General features: G+C 38.1%; 2 protein-coding genes and 1 non-coding gene across 15 annotated transcripts in view; 1 reads left to right on the top strand and 2 right to left on the bottom strand.

The window, feature by feature from the left end:
• LOC121259668 (phosphoglycerate mutase-like protein 1) overlaps positions 1 to 10,737 on the top strand; it is a 43,282-nt gene extending 32,545 nt beyond the window's left edge. For 8 of the 10 annotated variants that reach the window (XR_005939608.1, XR_005939612.1, XR_005939609.1 and 5 more), the window contains 7 exons: positions 3,660 to 3,822; positions 4,224 to 4,298; positions 4,438 to 4,526; positions 5,243 to 5,362; positions 6,023 to 6,067; positions 6,141 to 6,330; positions 9,110 to 9,410. Coding sequence is in view for 1 of the 10 variants with exons in the window: in XM_041161340.1 (XP_041017274.1) it covers positions 3,660 to 3,822; positions 4,224 to 4,298; positions 4,438 to 4,526; positions 5,243 to 5,362; positions 6,023 to 6,067; positions 6,141 to 6,234; positions 10,419 to 10,427 (595 nt within the window). In the remaining 9 variants the exon portion in view is untranslated. Of the gene's footprint in view, positions 1 to 3,659; positions 3,823 to 4,223; positions 4,299 to 4,437; positions 4,527 to 5,242; positions 5,363 to 6,022; positions 6,068 to 6,140; positions 6,331 to 9,109; positions 9,411 to 10,418 lie in introns of those variants that run through there. The other 2 variants (XM_041161340.1, XM_041161339.1) reach the window with 2 other exon arrangements.
• LOC121261747 lies at positions 3,868 to 4,019 on the bottom strand. Its single transcript, XR_005939971.1, has one exon. It is a non-coding gene; the product is annotated as a U4 spliceosomal RNA (small nuclear RNA).
• A 4,900-nt stretch (positions 10,738 to 15,637) lies between the features above and the next one.
• Positions 15,638 to 20,636, bottom strand: LOC121259664 (protein odr-4 homolog). 4 transcript variants are annotated; one of them, XM_041161331.1, is made up of 11 exons: positions 20,382 to 20,636; positions 20,054 to 20,290; positions 19,805 to 19,900; positions 19,291 to 19,379; positions 19,056 to 19,184; positions 18,308 to 18,428; positions 17,809 to 17,893; positions 17,574 to 17,683; positions 17,187 to 17,338; positions 16,432 to 16,528; positions 15,638 to 16,040 (listed from the first exon to the last, which is right to left on the bottom strand). In XM_041161331.1, the coding sequence occupies exons 1-11, from the start codon at positions 20,460 to 20,462 to the stop codon at positions 15,744 to 15,746; spliced, it is 1,494 nt and encodes a 497-aa protein (XP_041017265.1). In that variant the 5' UTR covers positions 20,463 to 20,636; the 3' UTR covers positions 15,638 to 15,743. The 4 variants fall into 4 exon arrangements, with proteins under 4 accessions (XP_041017265.1, XP_041017267.1, XP_041017264.1 ...); XM_041161333.1 differs by having other exon boundaries at positions 20,054 to 20,269; positions 20,382 to 20,635; XM_041161330.1 differs by having other exon boundaries at positions 19,291 to 19,388; positions 20,382 to 20,635.
• Between the last annotated feature and the right edge of the window lie 1,042 nt (positions 20,637 to 21,678).

Below are 21,678 nucleotides of genomic sequence, written 5' to 3' on the forward strand. Positions count from 1 at the left end.
ATGCAATTGTCATGACTGTGAAGCGGCAATAGCTAAGATGGTTCGAACCGTGGTCATTTTAGCAACAGGAGCAAATGTCTTCTCATAATCAATCCCATATTCCTGTTTGTTTCCCAAAGCTACTAGACGAGCTTTGTACCGATCCAAAGAGCTATCAGAACGAAGCTTTACAGAGAAAACCCATTTATTCCAAATAGGCTTGACTGTAGGGGCAAGGAACAATATCCCAAGTGTGATTTTCCTCAAGTGCTTGAAGTTCTATTTGCATTGCATTTTGCTAACACTCATGTTCCATGGCCTGTTTGTAGCAAGAGGGAATGGAAATAGAGGATAAAGTAGCCACAAGAGAGACATTGGAAGAGAAACCATACCAATCAGGGATTCGAGAAGGGCAAGTAGACCGACGAAGAGTGGTGGAAGCAGGAGCAGGAACAAGAGTAGGAGCAAAAGCAGGATCAGGTGCCGGGTCAAGATCGTGAGGGGGCACATAGGAAGTGGAACCAGACTCGTGTCGACTACGTCTTCCATACACAAAACCAGGTTTGAACCTTTCCACAATTGTCAAGGAATCATAAAAGCTAGGTAGGAGAGATAAAGATGCAGATGACAGCTCAACATGAGATGGAAAGAAATATTGATTTTCAAAGAAAACCACATTCCTAGAAACACGTATACGACGAGCATGGGGATCATAACAAACATAACCCTTTTGAGGTATAGCATAACCAAGAAACGCACACTTAACAGATTGAGCAGTAAGTTTATGTCGTTCATGAGCAGGAAGATGTACAAAACAAACACAACCAAATGTCCGAAGATCAAAATATGGAGGTGAATGGCCAAACAGCTTAAAGAAAGGAGAAATATGATGTAACGTAGGAGAGGGTAAGCGATTGATCAAATGAACCGAAGTAGAAAGCGCCTCACACCAAAACCGAGGAGGAACAGATGATTCAAGTAAAAGGTTCTTACCACATCAAGAAGGTGACGATTTTTCCTCTCAGCAACACCATTTTGTTGCGGTGTCGAAGGACAAGAACGCTGAGAGATGATCCCTTTGCTTTGAAGAAAGTCCTGAAACTCATTAGACATGTATTCGCCGCCAGAATAAGAGCGTAAGACCTTGATACTGGCAAAGAATTGAGTCTCAATAAGTGCAAGAAAATGCTTAAATACTGGAAAAACTTCAGCTTTAGCCAGTAGGAAGTAAACCCAAGTAAAGCAACTATAGTAATCAATGAAAGTAACAAAGTGCTTGTAATGCGCATGAGAAACAACAGGTGCAATCCTCCAAACATCACTATGAATAATGTCGAAACACTGTGAGGTACGAGATGCATGATGAGAAAAGGTAGAACTTTACTTTTGCCAAGTTTGCATAATGTACAATCAAAAGAAAGATCAAGAGAAGAACATGCTTTATTTTCCAATAAACCAGAATTAAACAAAGTACGAAGTACATCAGAGTTTGGGTGGCCTAGACGTCTATGCCACATCTTATTTCCAGAACTAACAACATTACATGCAAAGGAAAGCAAAGAAAATTTAGGAATAATAGCAGAAGGAAAAACGTGAAGAGAAAAGAGTCGTCCCACTTTAGGCCCCTTCGCGATCATTTTCCTTGACACTTGATCCTGCACAACACAACCAGAACGAGAGAAATGGACATTACAATTATTATCAACCAATTGACCGACAGAAATAAGGTTTGTGGAGAGGTCAGGAGATACAAAAACATTAGTTAAGGAAGAGGAAAGATCACCAACAGCACTGATAGGCAGAGAACTGCCATCAACGGTGTGAATTTTCATATTTCCATCATAATTTCTGACATTGGAAAGAGTAACAATAGTATTGGTCATATGGTTAGAGGCTCCAGAGTCAAAATACCATGGCTTAGAAGAAACTTTATGATTACCTGAGAACCCAAAAGCAGAAAAAGCAAAAATGATCATCTGTTGTACCATTTCAGGAGTGAGTGTGTTTGGGTTTGCTAAGGCTGTAGGAGCAGGAATAGGAACAACCGGTGAGGCAGCAGGCAATGCAGCAGAACTAGAGGCACTAGCGGAGACATGATAAGCAGTACCTTGCTTCCTTTCAAGTCGAATGGGACAATCAGAGATGATATGGCCCTATTTCTTGCAGTAGTTACAGAACTTCTTGGGCAATCCCGAGCAATATGGCCAAAAGTTTTACAACTAAAGCACTGGACAACACACATGTCTCTACCCTTATTCCTGCCCTGTGCTGCATAAGCCATAGAAATAGGTGCACCAACATTAGCCCGATGTTCCATGACAGCCTGAGTTACGATACGTTGCTCCTAACGAAGAAGTTCACTCAAACAAGCATTCAGAGATGGTACAGGATGCCGATTCATCAGATTAGAACGTGCAATTTCAAAATCAGAACGGAGCTTCATCAATAATTGATCTCTCTTGCTTGTTTCATGCACTGCTTGAACAGTAGGGAGAGCTGCAGCAGGAACATTAGCATAAACAATATATGAATAATTAGCCCAAAGATTTTAAAAACTAGAAAAATATTCCTCAATAGAGAGACTTCCCTATATGAAATTAGTCATCTCATACTCTAATTGAAAACGTCGAGCCGTGTTGTCTTGATTGTAAACCTTGTTTAGATAATTCCACATATCAGCGGCAGTTTTATAAGGCCTCAAGTTGAGAACAATGTGAGGCTCAACCGAGCTAAGGATCCAGGTCATAACCCGAGCATCTTTGATTTCCTATTTAGACAAAGCCTCTACATCTTTTGGTGCGAGAACACTCCCATCAATATGACCTCACAATTCTTACCCTTTCACAAATAATTGAAATTGAAACTCCCAAGAAAAATAGTTTTTGCCAGTAAATCAAATGTGAAACGATTCTAACTTATCGGATGACATGATCAATCCAGAGAAAATTATATATAGTGCCGAGAACACGCTAACCAGAAAAGACAAATTGAAATTGCCGAAAAGGATAGCCACGCAAGAAACAGGAAAAAAAAAATGCACTGAAACAAGCACAAACTAGAACTTGGAATAGAGGCGCCGAGACAATAGGCCAGAAACAGCAATAGAAGTGCAATAGAAACCTCTCCTCAGCAATGCTAGAGAGGACGCCGAAGTGTAGAAATACTAGAAATACCAGAAACAGAGACAAATGGCGCCGATACCCACAAACGCAGCAACGGAAGTGATCAAAACCCACAAAATCACCCACAGAAATCACCAAAAGCCACAAATGCACCAACAGGATGTGCCGAAAGCCATAAACTCAGACCCCCGAAAGAGAAAAAAAAAAATCGAAGAGCCAGAGACTTAAGAACCTGCTCTTGATACCATGTCAAAACCAAGAGAACTTTTGGAAAAACTGACACTCAGTGTGTTCAGCCACCTTTCTTATCAATATGTTATATCTCTTTACAAAGGAAAGTAGGTCAAATGCTATACACGGGAAGCCCCTAACTGATCCCTGATTTTTAGGCTATATACATGATAATATATCTATACAGCTAATATTAATATAGAAGTCCTAAATTGTATACGTTAACATAGATGACTTGTCATGTTCCTCACCAAACAAATTGGGTCTACATGTTTAAATTGCTTTAATTCTTAATTATAATTCATGAGTAACAATGGTTCACTGCAGGACCATGCAAACAGCAGCTGGAGTCTTTGGTGGTGAAGCATACACAGATGGGGTAAATGTACCTCCTCTAATGGTTGCAAATACAGGGAACAGTGGCCATCCTGCAATTTCAAGTCTAAATTGCCCACCGTTTGTAGCCGTAGAACTTTGCCGTGAACGTTTGGTATGCCACATTACATATAATGGATATTTTTTTTTTTTTTGGTAGGGCTTTACCCCAGAGGGGAGCCCTTCCAGAAATTCTCAAAGGCCAGGGACGAACCCAGGCCTAAGAGGGGGTTTGGAAATAGTTTTCAACCAGCAATAGACGCACCTCGGTTAGAACCTCACTAGCTGCATCATTGCCCCAAGCGCAAAGATATGTAGGGCCCTTTTCTGCATGTATATTGGCATGAATGTGTACAAAGTTATCGCATTTGTAATATACATCTCAGTACTTATCCAATCATTAACAAGAAGTGAATCAAAATTGTGGCAAATGATAGTCCCTCCCCTTTTTTCCCATTAATTGGTTATTAGTTGTCATCTCAATTCGTACTTACGTGTGTTTTCTTTTCACTACAGGGAGTTAATCCATGTGATAAGAGGCGAAGCATTAGGGAATATCACCCACTTTTTCCTGCGATTGATTTTTCACTGGTAAGTAAATTACCAGAATTGGGGCTTTATAATGCCAACGGGTGGCTTTTGACGGTCATTTCCAAATGCTATTGACTCGTTTACCTGGTCTTCAATTCAATCATGTTTATTATTTATTCATGTTGTAATTCTTGTTCAGGTGGAAAATGATGATGACATTTTGTGGAAGCCTGACATTAGAGAGACGGATGAGGAAGTTGCTGATAGGGGACAGAAGTTTTTGAAATGGTAACTGCCTTTTTCTTCCATTTCCCAGAAAATTGAAGTTCTGTTAACCAAAGTAACAATCAACAAGCAATGCTTGTTGAGATTTTGCCTGGCCAAAAAAGTTCCAAACTTTGGAATTGCCCGTCTTTTAAAACTAAAGAAGCACTAATTTGTGCTCATTCACCTTACAAATTACTTTATCGTGTTTGAGATCGGCCATGGGTTTTTAAACATGCTATATCTTTCGACAAAATTGGTTTATTAAAAGGAATATTCCGTTTCTTCTTATTAGCTAGCATGGTCGTCCCATGTCAATGGGATCTTGATCTTTCATGGATCCAAGCTCACCTTCTTTTAAAAGGAAAAAAAAAAAAAAAAGAGATATTGTTTGTGTTCTGCAATGAGTCCCAATACGTAATTCATGCATGTTAGTGTCTTACATACATATGAAGTCACTTGTGTAATATTATCTTTCCTTCTTTTTTTCACTTAAAATATGCTAGTGTTTTCAGATGTATGGATCAATATTTGGGATGATTCCCTTACAATGGCAAATAAACGCTTGGTTATTGCTTATGAGATCAATTTTTCCACATGGGCATATCCTTTCCAATTTCCACCTTTTATCCTGGTTGAGTGGGATTTCTGTAGACATTTTGATCACTTTCGCTATCGTCTGGTTGCAAGTATGGCCATGAACATACCCCAAAATTATTTCTTTTTCTCAATTGTTCCAGGTTGTGGACTCGTGAAGAGAAGGAGATTGCAATTGTCACCCACAGTGCATTCTTGTTTCAAACCCTAAGCTCTTTTGGAAACGATTGTCATCCGATTGTTAAGAGTGAAATATGCGCGAAGTAAGTACTGCATTCACACACGCGCACACACATATAAAACATTTTAGTAGACACATTTCTCGGGTTTAAAATATAACGCACTATGCCTTCTGCTGAATTTGCTATCTAGCCGCCGCCCCCCCTCCCCCCGGGTTCTCTCTCTATATTTTTTCTCTATTCACTTGACAGCATTTACATCAATTCATTTTGTATTTTTTTTTATTACATTTCAGAATTAGAGATGCTTTCTTTCTAACATTTTATTGCTAATCTCTTCGAGTTAAAAAAAAAAAAAAAAATCTAATCTTGAGTCATTTCTTGAGTATGAGAAACTTTTATTTATCTATTTGTTCACTTAAATTTCTTGGTTAGATTCTCTATTCTGATGAGACAATGTCATGGCAGGCGTTCTTGTCCCTTCAGTTGTATGGTTCTACTTGTATGACTTGGATTGTGAATTCTATGATCATTCAAAGTAGATCATATTTTCTAGAGCAATGATTTTCCCCTATTTCTCGAGATAGGGTTTAGGTGATATCATGTTCATACTTCACGTCTCAGTCTCTCATAGGGGTTACTTTGACCCTCGAACTCCCTTCATACTTGATGGTTATAAAGATTTTTTACTAATACAAACCTAGTACCGTGACTAATTACATAAAATACAATGTGATTGTGCAGTTTGGCCAATTGTGAGCTCCGTTCAATGGTCTTCATAGATAGGAGGTGAGCATATTCATTTTCAAAATGTAGCATCCATATTCTAGCTTTATCATCTTCTGACTCTTTGTTTCTGCAGTATGATGGGGTCAGCTTCCTCAACGACTAACTATCCTGGAAAAATACCTCATGCACTTGATCTTCCCAGTGATGTTTCCACTGAGAAGCTTCCAAAGGAAGGACTTGCAAACTAACAATAGCGTATAAGAACAATGACCAAGAAGGAATATACACAATACATGTGATATATGATTCAAGTGTTTGTTGAGGCTGTAACGCCCCAATCCTGTATGTCCGGTGAGTTAGCTCTTAATACTTAATATCAACTTCAATATTAAACAACTATAAAATTCAGAAAACTCTATAAAATGTTAATACATATAATCCACACAAATATTTATGTTCCTTCATGAGGACAACAAAGAAATTCTCGCTAATATAAATTAAAAACTCTCCAAAATTTGAAATTATTCTTAACTCATCAAATCAAAATAATCAAAAATAAATCAGTTTACTAACTATGACTCTTAAATAAGCACTTGTACCCTTGGGTATTTATTCCACTACGGACGTTACACCTTGCTACAACTTCTTACTCTTGTTCTCCAGAACCATCAAAATTATCTGAAAAATAATTGGAGATAAGAGGTGAGTTATCAACAACTCAATAAGCAGAGGACATATACTAGTGTGTAAACATGAGCATTTACAGAGTTCAGAATGCAGAACAAAATATTTTCTTTCAGAATGCAGAATCAGAATATTGTTTTCAAAATACAGCGTCAGAACATGTTATCAAAAATATCAGAGCGAAAGTTCGAAAATATTCATAATCAAAATCTCTTTGACAAAGCATAAATTAAAACATCACATCTTATCTTATCATATCAGAACAAATACTATGTTTAACCTCCGTGGTAGGGTTGTGCAAATCCCGGTAGCTAACCGAGCACAAACAGAATGTGAATATTCTCTTTATTCATTTTCGGATCCCCGAGTGTGCACATAGGAAAGATCACGCAGAAAATCAATTTGTTTCCAATATGGGTGCACCAGAAGCAGAAAAGTTGGTACCAACCCGAACAGATGCTACAGTTTTACACCCCTGGTTAAGTTAGAACGGAACAGAAATAGAAACAGAATGTTATGCCAGAGGTTTTCAGAAATCACATCATATCATATCAGAGTATAAAACATCTTCAGATATAAGAAAATCATACTACAAAAACATAATTTATGCACAAAATTTCATATTCGTTCTCTTTTGCAAAGTTCAGAAATAAAATGTCAAAAATAAACTCATGTCTACACCAGTCATGACAGAAAATACTTTCTTCTTAAATAGAAATAGAATCTCATGAGTAATGCAGAACAAATAACTGAGGTAGTTCAAATTTCTTTTCCTAACCAAATACGTATATTTTTCAAAAAGTCAACCTCAGCTCATTTTATTTTAATGCAAAGTTTAGTATAGGAACCCCGTTTACCTGGACTTCTTAGCTTTTTCAGAATTTTCCTCAAAAATGTCGAACAATAATTAATTACCACCTATACATAATAAAGCAATTTTCATAAATTTTCAATCCAATACATATTTCAATATTTAAGCCTAATATGCTAAAATGACCTATTTTAATTTTTCAAAAACATAATTTCACATAATCTTAAAATATCATCATATTTTCTAAATTCATCAATGCCCCAATAATCAGTCCAAACAAAACACAAAATCTAACTCATTTACTAATGAGATCAAATTATAAAATAATAAAATTGTATGACATAATTATATCAAAAAAACTATTAAAGTATACAAACCAAAAATACCATTTAATTAAAATAGACTTAATTAGTCTCTCTTTAAAAAGTTCAAAATAAAAGTCTTGCACTACATTATACTTCTAGACATATATTAAAAAATATAATAGTACTAATACCATATTCCAAATCTTTATTATTATTGATATAAAAATAATGTATTTTCTTAAGTAAAATTAAACCAAGACCATTTTTAAAAACATAACCCATTTAAACATAACCAAAAAAAAAAAACCCCTCTTACCCCGAAAACATAAACCTGAGAACTTTCTATATATATTTATATATATATATATATATATATATTATGTACGTATATTTAACTTATGAGAATAAACCAGACAAACACACATACGGGATTAACACCCAGTATGCGACGGTAGTAGCTTACCCAAGGGAAACCGAGGCACGCGTGGAGGAGTGAGGCTTGACGGGGCTGGCTGGAGGGACCGAGGTGGCGCAACAGAAGAGCGGGAGTGCGGCGGAGACTCCATCGAGCTGGGCTGAACACGAGCAAACGAGAGAGAGTGGTGAGCGAGAGAGAGAGAGAGAACGGAAACTCACCGTGATGCAGCGAGGTGTGCGACGGTCTGGGGGTGGGCGTCGATCAGGACAATGTTCAAAGGTGAAGGCTCGACCTTCGGCGTCCTCTGATGGCAGTGGCATCAAAGTGGAGGGGGGCTAACGACGTGGCTCACGGTGGGGATGCTTCCCCTGTTTCGGCGTGCAAAAACAGAGCCTTTCACGTCCTAAGTGTATCAGCGTCTGAGCATGGAGGTGCAGGGCAGAGCAGCAGCTACCACGGTGGTTGGCTTTCCGTGGTGATGAGTACGGGCTGGAGGGTGGTGCGCTATTTAAAGGAGTTGCTGGCTATTGGTTTCTGCAAAGAGCTCCCTCCACGGTTGAGAGTTACGTCGGTTTGGGCTTAGGTTGTGGAGGGCTTTCGCGCACGAGAGGGATGGGGAAGGTGACGGCAGTGCTATTCCTAGGTTTTCTTCATGCACACTGGTGGTTGGCTATGGGTGCAACGTTGACGAGTGCTGAGCCGAGGGGCTACGAGTTGTGTGAGTGAGGTGTTGGGCTTGTGGGGATGAAGACTGCCGTGGGAGGTTTGCGGCTACTTCTTTTTCAGGAGAGGAAGGACTTGCAAACTAACTATAGCGTATAAGAACAATGACCAAGAAGGAATAGACACAATACATGTGATATATGATTCAAGTGTTTATTGAGGCACTTCCGTAGTTAATATATTTCTACAGAAGACAAGGTATCCATTTTTAGCAACTTCGATGGCTCTCTTGGATGATTTCATAATTCTTTTTTCTTGGAATAGGTAGATCTAAAGCCTATACCAGAGTTGTCATGCCGATTCTTTTTCAGATGAAGATGTGAACACATTGGGTTTATCATACTTTATTTAGCTTTCTATGGGGGCCATGGAAGATTGCTGTTTTTTACTTTGGAACATGAACATACAGTGAGGTTTCTGTTTCAATATCATTTATTTGTTATGTAGTCTTTTATCGTTAAACATTGGGCCTCTCCCTCCTTTATTTGCTGACTTTTTGTTTTTTCCAAGTGACGTTCTTCTTCCTTGGTTTCCACTTGTATGGATGGCATGTTATGTCGTGTTTGGGGCAAGCAACCTTTAAGGCTCGTTTGGACACTCAGAATATTTCAGAATATATATGAATAATAGTGATATGATTTGTAAATAGTAGTGAAATATTTTGAATTAAAATGTTTTATTGGATTTTGGGAAATGAAAGAAAAAAAAATTGAATAAAATATTTTAAAGTTAAAATTTTGTTTAAATATAATTTTTTTAATATAATTGTTGTTTTGAAATTTGAAAAAACTGTATATTTTTTATGTTTTGATTGAGAGTTTAACAATTGAAATTAAAAATTATTTGTATTTGAGTGCTGTTTGGACGTCGAGATGATATGAAAAGTTTTATCTCATCTCAACATCTAAATGGGATCTTAGGCCTTGTATTGATTCAGAAAGCATCTCCACTCATCCCATCTCTTCTAATAATTACAATTTTTCTAAATTTTCAAACGAAATACAATAAACAATTCAATTTTTTCAAATTTAGGAACAAAAATAATATTAAAAATAATATTCTAACAATATTTTATTCAACTTTCAACTTTCATCTCATTTTATCTCATCTCAACTCAACTTAACTTAATAAGGAAAATTGAAAGGATGCATACAAGGTGTTTGAGAAAAGGCCTCTTTGAGTATTTTACATTGAAAGAATTTTTGTGTATTAGTTTTCCTCTCTTACAATACAAGAACCCTTTAAGCCCTATTTATACAAACTGTCTCAAAGCATTTGAAATTACATTTACATAAATTTCATTTGGAATTTATAAACAAACTTTGGACCACTAGAACAGATTCTGTTATTTCAGAATCAGTCCAGAATCTTCTAGCTATATGCGAGCTGCTCCTTATTCTTCTAATTTGGTATTGCAGCAGCTAGTGCCTTAACAGTCCCCTGCGATTCAAGCACCACATAACAGATTGTGAGACTTGATCGTAGTTGAATAAACCGAGCTAAAGTTAAAGGTTTGGTGAAGATATCTGCAAGTTGATCCTTACTAGAGACAAATGAAACTTGAAGAGATTTAGCTGTCATGCGATCTCTAACAAAATGATAATCCAACTCAACATGCTTAGTGTAGGAATGCAAAATAAGATTGACAGTTAAGTAAGTAGCACCCAAATTGTCACACTACAAAATTGATAGATCTTTAGGAAAGATGCCTAATTCTTTTAAGAGAGATTGTAGCCAAAGAAGCTCACAAGCAGTGTTAACTACTGCCTTGTATTTGGCTTCAGTAGAAGACTGAGCAATTGTGGGTTGTTTCTAAGAACCCCAAGAGATAAGATGAGAGCCAAAATAAATACAAAAACCTCTAGTGGACTTACGATCATCCAGGCAACCGACCCAATCAGTATTAGAGAAAGCAGACAATGTTAATGAGGAAGGGGAATGAAAACTTAGACCAAAATTCTGTGTAAAGTTTAGATAACGAATGATTATTTTTACAGCCTACCAATGGGGAAGCTGTGGATAATGCATGAATTGCATACTTAGCAAATGAAATGTCTGGCCGAGTAAAGGCCAGGTATTGACTGGCAACTACACTACGATAGAGTTTAGGGTCCTCTAAAGAGGGACCTTCAAGTGCAGTGAGTTTAACAGTGGAGGACATAGGTGTCAAGACAGATTTGGATTTATGCATATTAGTGCGAATTAACAAATCTGAGATATACTTAGACTGAGAGAGAAATAAACCAGTAGAATTTTGAGTGACTTCAATACCCAAAAAGTAGCGTAAGGAACCAAGATCCTTGACAGGAAAATACTTTCCAAGTGCAGTGATGAAATCAGAAATGAGCAATTGATTTGAATCAGTAACTACAATATCATTGACATACACTAAAACATAGAGACAACCAGAAGCATTTCGCAGAATAAATAATGACAAGTCAGATTTTGAACTATGAAAACCTAGAGAAATTAATCTATCAGTTAGTTTTGAGAACCATGCCCTAAAGGCTTGTTTCAAAGCGTAGATAGATTTCTTCAACTTACAGATGTGAGAGGGAAGATCAGGGTTTACGAACCTGAGCAGTTGCTGCATGTAGACATCTTCTTCAAGGTCGCTGTGTAAGAAAGCATTCTGGATGTCCAATAGATGCAACGGCCATTTGGAAGCAACTGCAAAAGAAAGAATAAGATGGATGGTTACGGGTTTGACTACAAGACTGAAGGTCTCTGTGTAGTCAAGGCCAGGTTGCTGATGGAAGCCCTTGGCCACAAGACGAGCCTTGAGTCGCTCAAGGGTTCCATCAGCCCTACGCTTGGTCTTTAGGACCCACTTAGAACCAAGTATGTTCAAATTTGAAAAAAAAGGAATGAGAACCCAAGTGTGATTTTGAAGTAAGGCTTGGAACTTGGCAACCATTGCTGCTTGCCACTCAGAGTACTTAGAAGCCTCTGTATAAAAGGAGGGTTCCTCGGGTATGGGATTTGAATAAGTGATAAGGGAAAGAGAAGGCTTGGGAGGTGGTCACGGTATGGTACCATGAGATCTGTGGAAGGGGCGGTGAACATTGGATTTCGATCTGGTGACCATGGGGTGAATGTTGGCTGATGGAAGAGCAGAGGAAGACGGTGCTGAGTTGAAGTCAAAGGAGGAAATAGGATGTGGAAGGAATTCGGGTGAAAGAGGTTGTGAGAACGTAGAAGAAGATGATGCCAAGTGGGAGTTAGAAGAGGAAGTAGAATGTGAGAGGGATTCGGGTGAAGGAAATTGTGGGATCAAGAAGGAATTATGAGTTGAAGAGGTTGGAGGCAAAGAGGATTTGAGAGAGTTAGGGTTTGGAGTCAATGGCAAATAGGAGAAAGGTAAATGAGGTGGTTTGGGTGATGGGCTTAGGGTATTTGGGATAGATGGGTCCGGAAGATTGTGAGAAATTGGGCTAGACACGGGGACACATGAAAAGGAGGGTCAAGGAAGAGAATGGGTAGGCAAAGAAGATGGAATGGGCTGGGAGGCAAAATGAAATTCAGTTTCAACAAATTTAACATCCCTAGAAACATATGTGCAGCCAGTGGGTAAGTGCAAACATAAGTAGCCTTTGTGATCTGGGCTATAGCCCATAAAGACACAATGTTTTGATTGGAAGTTAATTTTGTGACAATTAAAAGGCCTTAGATTAGGCCAACAGGCCGTGCCGAAGGTTCGTAAGAACTTGTAATTTGGTGGATGGTTGAATAAAGTTTGAAAAGAAGAGAAATTTCGAAGAATTGGTATGGGTATGCGGTTAATGAGAAACATTGCGGTTTGAAAGGCTTTGACCCACTATTTATGAAGAACAAAAGCATGGGCTAAAAAAGTCAATCTGGTCTCAATGATGTGACAATGGCGTTTTTCGACACTACCATTTTGAGCATGAGAGTATGGACAAGTAACACGATAAGTAATACCAAGAGATTCAAGTAAGGAGTGAAGTGGACGAAATTCTCCACCCCAATTCGATTACACTTAAATGACATTAGTAGAGAATATGTTACTAATATAATGCAAGGAAGGCAAGAAAATAGAAGTAACATTAGACTTAAATTGTATAGGTAACATCCAAATGTATTTAGAAAAATCATCTACTATAGAAAAATAAAACCAACATCCTAAAGAGGATAGCACAGGCACTGGTTCCCATACATCAAGAAAAAGAAGTTGAAATGGCTTATGAGATCTAGATAGGGAAGAGGGGTGTGGGAGGGCATGAGATTTGGCTTGTGAACAAGCAGGACAAGATGACAATGCCATTTTACTAGTAACAGGAAGTTTAAATCAACCAAGTGTAAGTGAGGTGACTCGTAAGGAGGGATGCCCAAGACGAGCATGCCAGATTTGTGGGGTGGTCCTTTCACCAAGGAAGGCTTGAGGAGTAGTAGAATTGCGAGAATTGAAGGCTTCCAAAGTAGTCGAAGTCACTGGAAGAATATACAGACCATCTTTAACATGTCCCAGAAGAAGTGCCTTTTGAGTGCGTAAATCATTCACAAGAAAAAAAAGAGGACTGAAATTCAAAATACATTGAATTATCTAAACAAAATTGATGCACAAAGAGTAAGTTCTTAGTAATTGAAGGAACATGAAGAACTTTATGGAGAAGATATTTGCCAGATGAAGTGTTGAGATGACTTGAACCAATATTTTGTATGGGAAGAGTGGAGTCATCTCCAATGCTGACTTGATCAATGCCACAATATGGTGTAGAATCCAAATTGAGGTTTGAGAAATCTGAGTTAAAGTGGTTGGTGGCTGCCATGTCGGGGAACCATTGATTTGGTGACGAAATAACAAGGGGTAGAGTAGTGAAGTTGGTTGTGAGTTAGGGGCAGGAGCTTGATAGGATTGGTTGAAGCGATGGTAATATGAGAGGGCAATGTGGCCTGTTTTTGATAGACTTGGCATAACGGTCGTGCGTCTGGCCGATTAGAAAAAAAAATTGGAAGATTGCCCTCCATGCCCACGACCACGCCTTCCACCTCGCTGGGTTGAGTGGCATCCTCTGTTTGAATAACCAAGAGCTGATGGTGCTCTAAGGCTAGTTGCATGAGCTGGGAGGCTAATACCTGAAAGTAATGACTGAGTTTGATGAGTTAAGCATGATTCGTGATTAAGCAAATAACTGTAAATCTGATGAGAAGAAAGAGGATCTAGGCGTGTGGTAATAATAGTGACAATAGACTCATAATTTAAGCCAACGTCAGCCAACAAATAAATGGAAAATTGGAAAGGAGATAGAGGATGTCCAGTAGCTCCAAGAGACACTGCTAGAGAGGTTGCTTTGTGGTAGTATTCCGAAATGGACTCAGAACCCTTTTTGAGGGTAGGTAGTTGAAACTGTGTTTGGATAACATGAGCTAAGGACTAGGCAGTATAGAGATTTTGCAATGTAGTCCAAACTTCATGTGAAGTAGCACAATCAAGTACTTGAGCTAGCACTATATCGGACAAGGAGGAGTTGATGGCTAAGATTATGAGTTGGTCCTGTAAAAGCCAATGAGTGTATTCAGGATTCGGATGATCATCAAAGGTGGGTGATGGCATGGGAATAGATACATTGACATAGCCATAAAACCGATGGCCTTTAAGAAAGGGTACAATCTGAGCTTTCCATAAGAGGTAATTATCGATAATAAGTTTGAGAGTGACAAAGTGAGAAGCAGAGCTGAGGATGAAGGAGTTGAGGGGTGGTGGTGGAGTTGATGGGGTTGTTTCTGGGATTTTACAAAGGAATCCATTTGATTTGCTGAGATGTAAAGAAAGCGTGAGCTTTATGGTAACTCTGATACCATAATGAGGAAAATAGAAAGGATGCAAACAAGGTGTTTGAGAAAATGCCTCTTTGAGTATTTTACTATGAAAGAATTTTCGTGTATTAGTTTTCCTCTCTTACACTACAAGGACCCTTTAAACCCTATTTATACAAACTGTCTCAAAATATCTTCTAGACTATATGCGAGATGCTCCTTATTCTTTTGATCTGGTATTGCAGCAGCTAGTGTTTTAACACAACTCAACTCAACTTAACTCACTATCCAAATCTTCCCGTCTTAACCCTTAGGGTTTTCTAAGGCTGAAGTTGCAAAACCACGCAACCCAAGCTGGTAAAATTCAAGATGGGATGTTCTTCGGTCCAAGGGCCCCCGCAAGTTAAGGGGCTTTAGACTTGGGGAAAGGCCCTTTATAGAAGCCCATAGAGCCCATGTCGCTAAAAGTATTGGTAAGACAAAACTAAACAAGATTAAAAAAGAAATGGATAATGATAAGATTACTATTCTCCTATTACACATTTACTACTCTTTTTATATTTGTTTATTTGTTTATTTTACTTAATAGTTAAAGAAATGACTATTGGTAAAATTATATTTTTTTAATTTTTTCTTAATAATTAAGGATGTTAAAAAAAATACTTAAAAGAAAATGATAAAAAAATAAAAACTTCCAAATACACTATAAGTAGTAAATGGATAGTAAATGTAAACTCAGTTTTTCCTAAATGCAGTGAGCAAAATATGTAATTCAACAAAGATGGAATGGGGACAAATAATTAATCATTAATCAATGAATAAACCGCGTTTTCCACGACACTTTTCCCACACTGTTCACCCCCCCCCCCCCCCCCCCCCCCCCCCCCCCCCCCCCCCCCCCCCCCCCCCAAATACCTTTCCCACTGCTTGTTAACGAATAAATCCTTAGCGATTGATTTTCAGCCAACAAAAGCTAACCCATTTGACATTTTAACTGAGGCTTTACTTGATTGACTGTTATCCAGATCCCCCAAGAGCATAAATCACAAACCCGAGTAACATAAAAAGTAGAATGCAGAGAACAGCACCCATGATGCGGACATTATCCGAATTAGAAGTTTCCGTTCTACTTCCCTCCTCCATGTCACCTCCACTTCTCCCCAAAGGAGAGCTAGATGCTGAATAAAATGGAGCTGCCACATCCCAGAAGGACTTAGTGACCAGAGATGGGGCTTCTATTTCAGGTTTTAATATCGTTGAGGCATCAGTTGGACCTTCCATGGACATCAACTCAACACAATGATCTTTTAGAACCTAGGTGAAAAAATAAAGCAGGAGTAAGAATAAATAAACTTTGGGGGCAGGGAGGACCAAATTATGAGAAGAACATATAATTCGTGTCTCCTCAGAAAGAGCAGTCCATTTTGCAAGAAGGTACACTTTTCAAGGCCATGAGAACATGAAAAAAACAATTATCTGGTTCAATGTAAAAAGTTTTATCGCAGATGTGCATGATTAGGAGGTGATCTATACTAGTCATTTAATAAAACCAAGGTGACTTGTGGAAACAGATCCAAGGAAGAATCTCATTATTCAGCCCTTAAAGGTTCCCACCCCCTTCCCAACAAAAAAAAAAAATTATTTTCTTTCCATTGCAAGAAAGCACGTAACCAGATATTTTAGTCATTGAGTCAGATGTGCGCACCTCAAGAGTCTCAGATGGCTGTAGGTAGTCACATATGTAGGTGCCTCCCAACCAAGGAACAAATACTCTTCGAGGAAATGGAAGACTGCATTCTTTTCTGCTCTTGACCATATCATATAAGATATAGTAGGTGGATAGATCATGTTCCAGAAAACATGGAAATAAGTACAACTGAAGAATGACGCCTCAAATACAACGATAAAACTTCAAGCTTGTGCTTCACAAAAGATAGATTAACCGCTAAAAGCCAACTAATATTCGAGGGAAATAAGAAGTTTTAATTAATCATAACTACCTTTCTAACTTACCAACTATATTTGAGTTATTCCTTTTCCTAATGTGGGACTACGGTGTTTAAAAATTCCCTCTTTAATTCCTCACGTCCTCGATAGGACTGTCATTCAATGCTCCAACATCACATGACTGGCCTTACTAGGTGGATCAACTACCTTATGTATCAACCCATAGAAAGGATTAGCCACAGCTGCACCATAACCGTAAAAAGACTAATGAATTTGAAGTTTTCCTAGAATCAATTATGAAGCTCAGTTTCACCTACTGGCCAATGTGGGACTTAGCACTCATGACTACCTTTATAACTTGTTTACTTTAGTAAGTTATTAGTTTTCCTACCGAGGTACTAGGGTGTTGCATTGAGCAACACAACTCACAAAAATTGATGAAACTCAGAGTACACAAGCATTGATTCACCAATGATGAAGAAACAAATAAACACAAATATAGAACTAACAAACCTTAAGAAGTGCAGGACAAGCTGCGAAACAGGTTTATCAGTTGATATCCCATCACTTGCTTCTGAGCTAGCATCATCTTTTGGTCCCACATCTCCATATGCCTCATCACAGATGATATCTAATCTACTTTGCAGACTCATGATGATATCCATCTACATACAAAAAAGCAACCAAAGATAGCACAGGACAGTGAGGAACCAATAAGTTACTCATGAGAGCAAGACTAGTAAAGACTCCAGCAGGAAAATACAGAAGGAAAAGAATAACAAAACAAAACAAAAGCTCAAGCATTGACATTTCATTGGCACTACAAAATCACCTGATGAATAAAAAAACAGAATATCACTGTAAAATAAGATGTAGAGCCTGAACTTGATAATTGAATACCTTTATATCAGACACAGCTTGTGAAATTGGTTCTTTTGAGTTCAAGTATGCAAAAGAACACACTGATCCATTGAGGACAAGAACACCGAGAGCATCTTTTCTGCTGCACTCTTTACAACATGTAAACAAATAATTAAATATAAGACTTTATAATACAGAACAATGGAAATATCTCAAAAAATAACCTGGTCAACAGTTGAAAAATAGAAAGAAAGAAAAGGAAGTGCCAACACACCTTCTGCAATTGAGTCTTTCATGAATGGTAGAAGCAATTCAACTTCATGTACACCATCCAACTTGCAAGGTTCGTCACTAACCACCTAGAATTGTATGAAAGACCCACATACAAAACATAAAATAAAAATAAAAAACCGATATCGCTGGAATCCACTAACAAAATGAGTTCCTCATAAAACTTTGGGAAACTATAGAAAAGTTAAAAAGAGCCATGTTTTTTTTAAAAAAAATATTTACCACTATAAGATCTGATAAATCTTTCTATTTCATATACTGGACCACTTATTGACAATTATTTTTAACAAATGAAGCCAAAGCCGTGGTTTTATGCAACTGAGAACTTTGATGAGGGCACTATTCATCTATATGAGATATAATGGCAATCCATTGTAGTGCACAGATGTCAATATACTGAGTGCGTGTGTATAGATACAGGCAAACAGACAAAGAGATAGATGGTTGGATAGACAGATATGGTATATCATAGTCTCTCTTACCAAATTACCATCAATGATCGCCTTTGCATCTTTCAGTTCTTTAGCATGATGAGAAATTCCTTGTCGAAGAACATCACTCAATGTTTGCACATTTGATGCACTTTCATGACATATGGGCAATCTGGGAAAAGAAAGCTTCACCATTAGAGATGACTTGATAAAATATTTGGTTACTGGCATGACTCGCATAAAAAAAGTTTTTTTTTTTATAATTTCACTACAAAGCACCAAAAATAATGTTGAAAAATTATAAGTGGACGATGATATGACAGTATGATTGCCTGGTATTTTATACCAAGAGGAGCACAGAGATGCTTATATGACCAGTCTAGCAGTCAGCATAGCTTACATGCAGAAAGAAATTGGTCAGACATGACTCGTATATAGCCAACTTGATGACATGTTTTTGAAGGTTCAAGAAGAAGATAAAATGTCCAAGATGGATTATAATCAAACCTTGATTAGATATTGGCTTAGTTTTGGGGTGATTTATCTGTTCACAACTGACTTCAATATTAACAATATTTGTTTCCTCATCATTCTCCCTGACATAGCACATCATCTCATTTTTGGATGCAATAGTCTCTTTACACTGTTTCGCATTATGGTAAACAATGTAACAATATATGAATATACAAACAGCAAACATCGATTTTCAAAGTTTTGAAAGACAATATGAGCAATCAAATACGAAATATCATTAACCAATCAGTTAGATATGGAAGACCACTGACTATGCAAATGCTACCTAAGGTTAAAATTATAGGTGCACTTGAAAGTCTGAAGGGAAGTTAGGACCCTTCCCATTTTGAAATCACAGGGTCGTAGGCTGCTTGATGTAATATTTGAAGTCCATGTGCAATTTCGACATGTCCATCTACACATATAAACTCTTTAGTCAGCATGAAAACCACTTGAAAAACTAATTAAGATGGTACAATTAGGAAGAGGAAAGAAAATATTAAGTTAGATGAGTTATATACCTCATTGGACTGTAACAAATGTGAATGAGCAGTCTTTCCTCCCGATCAGTTTCCTGTAGGGGTGTTGCTTCCGCAACTCCCTTTATAGTCTGCAAGAGCTGTTTCATTAAATGTTATTAAGCTAGGAAACATCACTACTGAGACGGGGTACTACAAATACTATAAAATTTAAATGTGGTGATTAGACAATCCCTGCAATCTGATGGGAGCACACAGCCACAAATATTATAAACTTCTATTTAAAAGACAAATAACAAGCATAAAAAAAAAGTTTATCACGTATCTAGTTCTACGAGAAAACAAGGCTCGCAAATAATAAGACCACATCATGACAACTTTCTTGTTTATATTATAACCCAATTCTCATCGTACACATTTACATAAATGCCATGCAACGATCATCAGTATAACACGGCGACACCTGTACCATAAGACCAAGCAGAACAGCAGCTCCTCAAACAATAGCTAAATCTAGTTGAACGAGAAAAAAAAAATGAAAGAGGTAAAGAAATACCTGAGAAAGCATTATGGTTGAATTTTTAAAAGCATCACTGCTCACCCATATATAGATGCCAACCACCCTCACTCCACCCACTAGCATTCTAGCTACCTAAGAAACCGAAATAAGAGCCAAAAGCAAAGCTTAGAAAAATCGTATTCGATTAACAAAATGCTAAATATTAATAAATTCAAACATTTAGAGCAATGTGGTTCAGATTTATATATATCTATACAGTCTATACACGTTCCTCGAATGTTAAACCTGGCGAGCGTGTTCGGCGACCCAATCGCGATCGATAAACAGAGAGGAGACTTCAGTAGCCTGGGATCTGGACTTAGTTCCCTTTTTCTTGTCGTCCTTGACGGACTCGAGGAGTGAACACGCGGGCTCTCCGGCGTCGTTGGGTGGTGTTGGAACCAAATCGAAGACGAAACCCCGGTCTAAAGGCGAGCTCAGCTTGCCAACTACGAGACCCAACTGCGATATACGAAACACATACTGAAACTCATCCATTTCAAACGATCTGCTGCATACATCCATCCATGCATGCATACAAATTCAGAAAGAGAGAGAGAGAGAGAGAGAATACCTGAACGGGGAGACCGGATTGGCTGAGACGATCCTCAATCAATTTGAGTTGGGTTTCTTCTCCAACCACCGCTTTCACCATTTTGACAGGCTGAATTTTTCTTCGTTTGCTCCTTGAGACCTAAGCGAAACGCTGTGCGATAAATCTTCCTTTTTCTTTCTTTCTGTCCGTCTTTCCTTTTACAGTTGGCCGGTTGGCCATGACTTATTTTGCTGCAAGAAAATACATATACAGGAACGATTACTCTGTCAAAAGATATCGTAAGGACTATTTAAAGGGTTCTATAATACACAATATTTATATATTTATAAGATGAGTTCCGTTTTGGAATGGTACCGTCCGTTTTAGATTAGTCACCAATGATATTTTGACACATCACATCATACACAATAAGATAATGCGTCTCACTACATTAGAACAACTTCTAATACCCTACGTCAAATGTATCTGTTTGCCATACCCGTTGCACAGCAATCGCATTGGCCGCTCTCCTTCTACACGCCCAGCCGCCCACGCCACAACCACCACCACCTACAGCCATTTTGACGCCGGCAGCAGCTACCTACAACCATTTCAACTCCAACAGCAGGCAGGCCGACGCCAACCAGTCATTTCAACGCCACTCATAGCCATTTCGACGCCAACAGCAGGCAGCTTGACGCAACCCACAACCATTTCGTCGGAACCCGCAGCCACCACGAAGTCCGACAGCCACCACGCAATCTGACGTGGCACCACCTCGACCTCCATGGTATTTTTGCAATTTGTTTTGCTCTATTTTTGCCCACATACGGTCGACGTCGACTTCCTTCACGGCGCTTCAATGGCTGCGGATTTGACAAGAGTGAGGAGAGAGATGAGGGCGAAGAGAGAGACGAGTGAGAGAGACAGACAGACAAACGACAACAAGAGAGAGAGAGGAGCCTGAGTTCGACGCTTTTAGAGAACTGAGAAGGGCTTCCGCGAGAGGAAGACGAGGGGTGGGGAATTTTTTTTCATTCAGTGCATTGAGTCCCATTATTAGTGAAATGGGACTGCTACATAGCCGGCTCTTATTGGAGGTTAGTCTCAGCCCAAAAATAGATGTGTCCACTAGAAGATTTTCTCTTATAAGATTTCAATTTTAAAATATATATTTTAAATTAAATTATAAAAAATTTAAATAGAATTATTCTAATATTTATATGATGAATTTCATATATAAAATTCATTTCTGTTAATTAAAATATAAAAAATTAAAAAGTGTTGAAAGTTTTAAAAAAATATTTGATTGCCAAACAGGCCTTAAAAAAATGTA

Source organism: Juglans microcarpa x Juglans regia, chromosome 4D (assembly GCF_004785595.1).
Source record: "Juglans microcarpa x Juglans regia isolate MS1-56 chromosome 4D, Jm3101_v1.0, whole genome shotgun sequence".
Classification (NCBI taxonomy): Eukaryota; Viridiplantae; Streptophyta; class Magnoliopsida; order Fagales; family Juglandaceae; genus Juglans; species Juglans microcarpa x Juglans regia.